This window comes from Tenrec ecaudatus, chromosome 12, assembly GCF_050624435.1.
Source record: "Tenrec ecaudatus isolate mTenEca1 chromosome 12, mTenEca1.hap1, whole genome shotgun sequence".
Lineage (NCBI taxonomy): Eukaryota > Metazoa > Chordata > Mammalia > Afrosoricida > Tenrecidae > Tenrec > Tenrec ecaudatus.
The window spans coordinates 67,338,407-67,347,250 of record NC_134541.1 but is presented as its reverse complement, the minus strand read 5'-3'; the positions used below and the strand labels follow the sequence as shown (position 1 = coordinate 67,347,250).

General features: G+C 42.7%; 1 protein-coding gene across 1 annotated transcript; it reads right to left on the bottom strand.

Moving 5' to 3' along the window:
- Positions 1 to 6,128: 6,128 nt before the first annotated feature.
- Positions 6,129 to 6,713, bottom strand: LOC142422526 (histone H1.0). The gene has a single exon (XM_075527893.1). It carries the CDS (start codon positions 6,711 to 6,713, stop codon positions 6,129 to 6,131), a length of 585 nt encoding a protein of 194 aa, XP_075384008.1.
- Between the last annotated feature and the right edge of the window lie 2,131 nt (positions 6,714 to 8,844).

Sequence of the window (8,844 nt, the reverse complement as noted above, 5' to 3'; positions counted from 1 at the left end):
GTTTGCAGATGACTATGGACAACAGTAGAAACCCAGAATCCCCTTGCACAGTCCTCTCAAAGATTACGCCTCACCCACCAAGGACGTAGAGAGCCTTGCCCTCAGGCAGAGTGTATTGGAAAGTGGATTACCTCACCCCTCTCCAGCCAGCTCAGCGAGAGGCAGTCTCTCTTAGGGGCTTGCCTAGGTGTGTCCTTGATGGACAGTATTGGGGGGGGGGGCGGTGTTTCATAGTCATGTCCTAACAGCATGGCCCTGATTACCTTGATTGGAAGGCCCTGGACTAATCTTGTAAGTTCTTCTATCATCTAATGTACATGTCCCAACCATAGCCTTTCCACACTGCTGTCGGGAAAGCCCCACCTGTGTCTCTGATATATTGATCCACCACCAATCATGAATTTGTGACACTTTCTTTTGTCCCATGCCTTATGTAACAGCATGCTGACTGAATCCTGGGGCATCACTATGACTGATGCCCATGGCCTCCTTCAGCCAAACGACTGTCTGTGTCTTTGTCCATTTGAAGACTTATTCAATGTTCTCCGTAAGTTATATTGGAGACAGGATCTCTTGTACCCTAACACAAGCGTTATATTAGAACACAGGATTCCAAAGGTGTCTTTCCTGATGAGATCTCTGGAGGGTCTAGGAAACTTGGTGCCAGAGAAAAAGGTCCTTTTCTTTCACATTTTCATGGACCCTCAAACTCTGCAAAGATATGCATTCTTGGAATTATGAACCCATGTCTCAGGGCTTTCAGAAACTTTATTAAGTCTGATTAAGTCTTAGCATGTTTTCTCAGCTGTGAATTGTTTGTTTGTTCTCTCCATTTTACCTTTAGTGCCTAATTTGTTTGCTTTTTAAAATCATTTTATTGAGGGCTCTTACATCTCTTATCACATCCATTGTGTCAAGCACATTTGTGTGTGTGTTGCCATCACCATTTTCAAATCATTTTCTTTCTTCTTGAGTCTTTTTTCCCTCCCTCTCTCATGAACCCTTGATAATTTATAATTTTTTTTCATGTCTTGCACTAGTTTTACACCCAATTTTTTGTTGTTCGTCCCCCTGGGGAGGAGTTATATATCGGTCACTGTGATTGGTTCCCCTTTTGTCCGCCCACCTTCCCCCTACCCTCCTAGTATCGCTATTCATCTGTCCTGGATTTCCTGTGTTTCCAGCTCTTATCTGTACCCATGCACATGCTCTGGTCTAGGTTTTACATGACTCGGGATCTTCTGAAAATTGACACTCTGCTTCGACTATTGACCCAGAAGTAATTCCTAATTTTAGGTTGAAGTGAGGGCAGCGCTGACATCCTGTTGCTTTGTTTTGGGTACATTTGGTGAGAGTGCAAACGAGATCATCTCTATAATATTTATAGGTGGTATAGTGGCTTCTTTTGGTGACTGAGTATAAACCTGGAAAAAATTGCACTTTGTCACTGCTGTTCCCAGGATTTGTGCTCGTGTTTGGGGTGGTTTCACTCAAGAGCAGTGGGAGTGGGGGATAGGATAAGAATTCTCCTCTCTCGACACATGTTACTCCTCGCTAAGCTAGAATGTCTTTTCTCTACCTGTGCAGTGGAAACTGGCATTGTGTTCCGAAGGACCCGATAGACCCAATAGTGGTCACCTTAAAGAACATTTTCAGCAATTAAAAATTGGATTAACCTAACTGAAATAGTTTTAAATTATGTAGCTAGTTTTGAATGTCTGGAGAATGTTGTGCAGTTACTAAGCTTCATAGCAGGAAATGTCAGAAGGGAAAACTCAGGCAGTGGGTGTTAGAAGTTGGGCCTTGTTTGACCTTCACACAAAATGGTGCTTGCCTTGAATGAAAACTTTGCCTCCTGGCTGGGCTAGAAATGGTGATGGGACGCTCTCAACCTTAAGAGCCATCTATATTGACTGTCTTTTTTTGTTTGTCTTCCCTTTCATTAACAAATGGTTTTTTGTAATTTGTGACTAAGCACCCCCTTTTTAAAAAGTACACTATAAAAATTCTATCATGTTTTTTATTGATATAGCATGGCCTTCTAAAGGAAGAAGATGGTGGTGACTATACAATTCCCCTTGATGTGATTGAACAACTGAACAGTTCAATTGAATTATATGAGAATTATGTGCTAATAAAACTGTTGGGGGGGGAAGGAAGATGATTATTTAAAAATATATATAATTTTCACCTCCAGAATTTATAATATAAATTAAGAAAAAAAAGTGTATATTTTCCTTTTTTATGAGCACAAAGGAGCAAATGAAGAGAGATGAAGAGAGAGTGGAACACATCCTGGACCACCAATCCCTGAGGACAATATTACCACTCAGAGTAGCCAAAGCACAGAGAGGGCCATAGGGCTGGCCCCACCACAAGACACGACATTCTTTGCTGACCCATAGTACTACAGGGAACACCACTGGAGACACAGTGCTGGAATTGTGCCCGATCTGACCACACTAAGGAGAAACAATAAGGGTATGCGACAGAACAGCAAGGGAAACTGAACAATGAAGTCCCTGGGGAATACCAAAAATGGACTGTGGCCCAGGGTGTGTTATCCCATCAGACTTGACCAGAAAACACTCCTAAAGGTCAACAAACAGACCTGGAACTATTTACAGGTTGTTGTTGTTGTTTTGTTTGTCATTGCTTTGTTGTTGTTTTGTTTTATTTTGTTGCTTTGTTTTGCTCTGTCATGTTTTTTGTGCATATTATTAACTCTGCAGGTCTATCTAGAAAAGATAGGTGGGATAAACAATCTGGAGGAATGGAGAAAATGACAGTTCCAGGACGACATGGGAGAGGGGAGGCAGGGAAAAGGAAGTGGGTGTTAACAAACCCAGGAACAAGGGAACAACAAGTAATCCAAAATCGATGGCAAGAAGGGTGTATGAGGCCTGATAGGGCTTGATCAAGGGTAATGTAACCAAGAGGAATTACTGAAACCCAAATGAAGGTTGAAAATGATAGTGGGACAAGAGTAAAGTAAAAGGAAATCGAGGAAAGAACTAAAATGCAAAGGGCATTTATTGAGGGCTAAATACAGGCATGTGCATATGTAAACATATTTAAATATGATGATAGGGAAATAGTTCTATGTGTATATATTTACAGGTCTAGTATTAGGTAGCAGATGGCCACTGGGCCTCTACTCAAGTACTTCCTCAATGCAAGAACACTTTGTTCTATTAAACTGGCATTCCATGATACTCACCTTCCCAACATGATCACTGAAGACAAAGCAGGTGCATAAGCTGATGGTGCCCGGCTATCAGAACATAAAGCATCTGAGGTCTTAATGTCTTGAAGATAAACAAGCAGGCATCTAACTGAGAAGCAACAACGCTCACATGGCAGAAGCACAAGAGCTGTGTGATCATGAGGTGTCAAAGGGATCAGGTATCAGGCATCAAAGAACAAAATATTGTATCATTGTAAATGAGTTGGAGTGTGGAGTGGAGACCCAAAGCCTATCTGTAGGCAACTGGACATCCCCTTACAGAAGGGTCATGGGGAGGAGACAAGCTAGTCAGGGTGCAGTATAGCATCAACGAAACATACAACTTTCCTCTAGTTCTTTAATGCTTACATCACCACCCCACCACCCCCACTTTCATAATCCCAATTCTACCTTATAAATACGGCTAGACCAGAGGATGTACACTGGTACAGATAAGAGCTGAAAACACAGGGAATCCAGGCAGATAAACCCCTCAGGACCAATAATGAGAGTAGCGATACCAGGAGGGGAAAGGGAAGATGGCAGAGAAAGGGGAAACCGATCACAAGGATCTACATATAACTCCCTCCCTGGGGGACGGACAACAGAAAAGTGGGTGAAGGGAGACACTGGACAGTGTATGAGATGAAAAAATAATGATGATTTATAAATTATCAAGAGTTTGTGAGGGAGGAAGGGTGGGAGAGGGAGGAGGAAAAAATGAGGAGTTGATACCAAGGGCTCAGGTAGAAAGCACATGTTTTGAGAATGATGATGGCAACAAGTGTACAAATGTGCTTGACACAATGGATGGATGGATGGGTTGTGATAAAAGTTGTAGGAACACCCAATAAAATGATTTTTTTCAAAGATTGTTGTGATTAGAAGTTCATAAGCTTTTCTTAGAAAAAAGTGTATCTATATTCATGTCTGCTAAACGATATGTTCATTCATCCTTTATTTTATTCATTTTTTCTAATTTTAAATGGTTATCATAAGAGATATATAAGAATAATACTAAAGAGCCCATTAAGGATGAATTTATTTGATACAACCAAACTTTATTCATCTAACTGAAAGTTTGATTAGGGTTTTTATTTGGGGGGTTGTATTAATATTAAACAATATTAACAAGTCATTGAGTTTCTTGACATTGGGGGATTTTTTTTAAATCTAGTTTGAAAATATTCATTCTTTGAATAGTTTGCTTCCAGGCAAAAGGTAGATTGAATTTACCAAACTACAGATTGTCAAACAATGGCTGATATTCCAACATTTCCCATATCATTCCTGACAAGTCAAAATTTCTTAGGAAGCCATGTAACCTACATTTACTTCATATTTTATAGTTAGCCTAACTGCCTGCCGTATTTGCTTTGTCCTTTACCCCAGCATTCCTGGGATTTTTTTTCTCCCATGACTTTTACATTGCTGTAGGACAGATATGGTGTCTGGATAATTTGGTCTGGAAGTCCATTTAAGAGACTTCTATTCATAAGGCCATTAAGACATCCAAGAAGATTATTAAATCTTCATAAATGTTACTCCGATTGTCTTATCTGATTGCTACAGTAGATACCTACAACTTGTGATTATCTGATGCCTTTTGAAATTAGTATATGCCTTCCTTAATTTAAAATGTGTGTGTCATATTCAATTAGTAAAAGAGCGTTTTGGCATGGCAAAACCACATTAAAAAACTATTTTCTAGGTACTCTGGTGGTAATGTAGTGGTTCCGTGTTGGGCTGAGATTCACAAGATTAGCAGTGCAAAACTACCAGCAGCTCCTTGTGGGGAAAGACCGGACTTTCTACTCCTGTAAACAGTGAGAGTATTGGATACCCACATATGGCCACTATGAGTCAATGGCAGCAAGAGATGAAAATAACCTTTAAAACTGAGTTAAAAGTTTTAACATGGACTGAAAAATTAGAATGAAGGCAGAATGCCTGACAGTTTCTGTATTACAATATTATTGGAATTTTTTTAACGCAGGTATGAAAGCAGTTTTGTCTTAAAGCAGAACATCTAGTTGTGCCACTTTTTAAAACCACTTTCTAAAAGCTAGTAAAGGCAAACTTGAGGGTGGGTGGAAAGTTGTAGAAGGCTTGAGGGGAAGTGAACTTTGCTTAGTGTAGACAACAGGATACAGTGAAATGTTTTTTCTTAAGCTTTTATGATTTTAGATCGAATTTGGTAATTTATTCTTAAAATGGGTAAAGGCTAGTGAATCACCACAAAATGTTATGTTAATAAGGTAGCAATGGGTTCATAGTTTTTTTATAAGGGTAAAGTCCTATATCAGGGCTAATTTACCCACCAAAAAAAACCAAAAACCAGAATTGTGCTGGGTGGAGCTTTTGGGCATATTACACATTTTTCCCATTAGGCGAGCATCCAGAAACTCTCTCTGCATTAGTGCACCCAGTGGTGTCACCTGGGAATGTTCTCTGTGATCACAGTGAATTTTTTCATAACAGCAGTTTCGCTCAAACCCTGGTTTTTGTGATGCCTACTTAAAAGAACAGCGTGGGGCTGTGAAATTTTTCCTGTTCTAGAAAAATGCCTCAGAAACTGTTGTGATGTTGAACACAGCTTACAAGGAGAGCACTATGGGAAAAACTCAAGTGTGCAAGTGGTTTTCTCGTTTCAAAAAAGGTGAAATGTCAATTTTTTTTTAAGTACACTCTCATCAAGAGAGATGAGATGTATTGTTGCTGGCCTTGCATGATTGGTTCCAGAAAGAAATCAATTTGTCCTCATTTCTGAGGAGTTCGAGCTCTGTCTCTTATCAAGTCAGATAGAACAGGGCAAAGGCTTATAGATGAGAGGGCGAGAGGGTAGTTAGTATTTACAGAGGAAAGAGGTGGGAATTAGTGTCCACAGAAAAAGGCCTCATTGTCACTTCTTCTTGCCGGACCTCTTCACACTGGACTTGGCTTTGGGCTTCCCAGATTTGGCCTTCTTGTGCTTGGATGCCTTCACTGGGTTGGCCTTGACAGTCTTGGGCTTCTTGGCTTTCTTGGGTGTGGCAACCGGCGTCTTCTTGGCCTTCTTGGCCAGAGTGGCTCTGGGTTTCTTACTGGGGGCTTTGGAAGCAGCCTTCTTCGGTTTCGCTGCTTTCTTGGGGGTGGCCACCTTCCTCACTTCCTTTTTGGTCTTCTTGAAGGCCACTAGTCTCTTAGGCTCATTGCTCTTGGCCAGCCGAAAGGAGCCCGAGGCCCCCACCCCTTTGGTCTGCTTAAGGACCCCGGTGGTGACCAGGCGCTTGATGGACAGCTTGATCTGGGAGTCTGAATTCTCACCCACCTTGTAGTGGCTCTTCATGTACTTCTGGATGGACTGGCGCGAGGAGCCGGCTCTGTTCTTCTCTGCCTGGATGGCAGCCACGATCATGTCTGAATACTTGGGGTGGTCTGTGGACTTCTTGGAGGCCTTGGCCTTCTTGGGCTTGGCTGCAGGGGCCAACGTAGAGTTCTCCATCATGGTCGACCACCTGATCCTGCTACTGAAGAAGCGGGGCGGGCTGAAATGGCACAGCTGTCGGCTGAGGCTGAGATGTCAAGTCTGGACTGTCTCAGTCCCTGACCACCAGGTCTGCCTGGAGCCCGCCTCCACGGGACACACTGGCCGAGCGGCTCCTCCGGGGCTCCACGGCTCGCAGGAAGGCTGCTGGGCTGGGTCTGCGTGGCCCAGCGCGGGTGCTCCTTCGCTCGTTCCCAGTGCCTGGCTCTGCCTCCTCCGCTTCCTTTTTTTCCAGCGCCGCGTCTGAAATGTCAATTGATGATAAATCTCCATCTGGAGTCTGTCAACTTCCCAAATAGATGAAAATGTCAACTCATAGTGCGTTTGGAGTTTGTTCCACGAGGTCAGACTGTTAATCAAACTTTGTATTTAGAGGTTCTGAAAAGATTGCATAACAGTGTGTGACAAAAAGACCTGAATTTTTTGGCAGACAGAAGACTGGTTTTGCCACCACAACAATGCACATGCCTCACATAGCCATCTCAGTGCACCAGTTTTGGGCAACAACAAAAAAACCCACCAAAAAACAGCATGTTTCTCTTGGCCCACACACCTTACTCACCTTACCTTGCTCCGTTTGACTTCTTTTTGTTTCCCCAAATGAAGAGGGACATGAAAGGACAGTGATTTGATAGAGGAGGTGAAGAAAAAATGAGGGAGGTGCTGTCTGCCATCCAAAGAGATGAGTTTGAAAAATGTTTCTAAGAATGGAATCACAGATTTGACAAATGTATTAAATATAATGGTGGACTTTTTTTTTAACAATTTATTGGGGCTGATACAATTCTTTTCACAGTTCATACATATACATACATCAATTGTATAAAGCACACCTGTACAGTCTTTGCCCTAATCATTTTTTTCTCTTTTCTTCTTTTACATTTTATTAGGGACTCAAACAACTCTTACCACAATCCATACATATACATACATCAATTGTATAAAGCACATCCATACATTCCCTGCCCCAATCATTCTCAAGGCATTTGCTCTCCACTTAAGCCCCTTGCATCAGGTCCTCTTCCCCCCCCCTCCCTCCCCATTCCCCCCTCCCTCATATGCCCTTGGTAATTTATACATCGTTATTTTGTCATATCTTGCCCTATCCGGAGTCTCCCTTCCCCCCTTCTCTGCTGTCCCTCTCCCAGGGAAGAGGTCACATGTGGATCCTTGTAATCAGTTCCCCCTTTCCAACCCACTCACCCTCCACTCTCCCAGCATCGTCCCTCACACCCTTGGTCCTGAAGGTATCATCCACCCTGGATTCCCTGTACCTCCAACCCTCATATGTACCAGTGTACAGCCTCTGTCCTATCCAGCCCTGCAAGGTAGAATTCGGATCATGGTAGTTGGGGGGAGGAAGCATCCAGGATCTGGGGGAAAGCTGTGTTCTTCATCGATACTACCTCACACCCTAATTAACCCATCTCCTCTCCTAAACCCGTCTATGAGGGGATCTCCATTGGCCGACACTTGGGCCTTGGGTCTCCACTCTGCACTTCCCCCTTCATTTAATATGATATATATATATACATATACACACATACATATATACATATACACATACATACACACACTTATCTTTTTTTTTTTTGCATGATGCCTTATACCTGGTCCCTTGGGCACCTCGTGATCGCACTGGCTGGTGTGCTTCTTCCATGTGGGCTTATTTGCTTCTGAGCTAGATGGCCGCTTGTTCACCTTCAAGCCTTTAAGACCCCAGACACTATCTCTTTTGATAGCCGGGCACCATCAGCTTTCTTCACCACATTTGCTTATGCACCCATTTGTCTTCAGCGATCCTATCATGGAGGTGTGCAGTCAATGATATGATTTTTTGTTCTTTGATGCCTGGTAACTGATCCCTTTGGGACCACTCGATCACACAGGCTGGTGTGTTCTTCCATGTGGACTTTGTTGCTTCTGAGCTAGATGGCCGCTTGTTTATCTTCAAGCCTTTAAGACCCAGGTCACTATCTCTTTTGATAGCCGGGCACCATCAGCTTTCTTCACCACATTTACTTGTTCACACACTTTGGCTCCAGCCGTTGTGTCGGGAGAGTGAGCATCATAGAGTTCCAATTTAATAAAA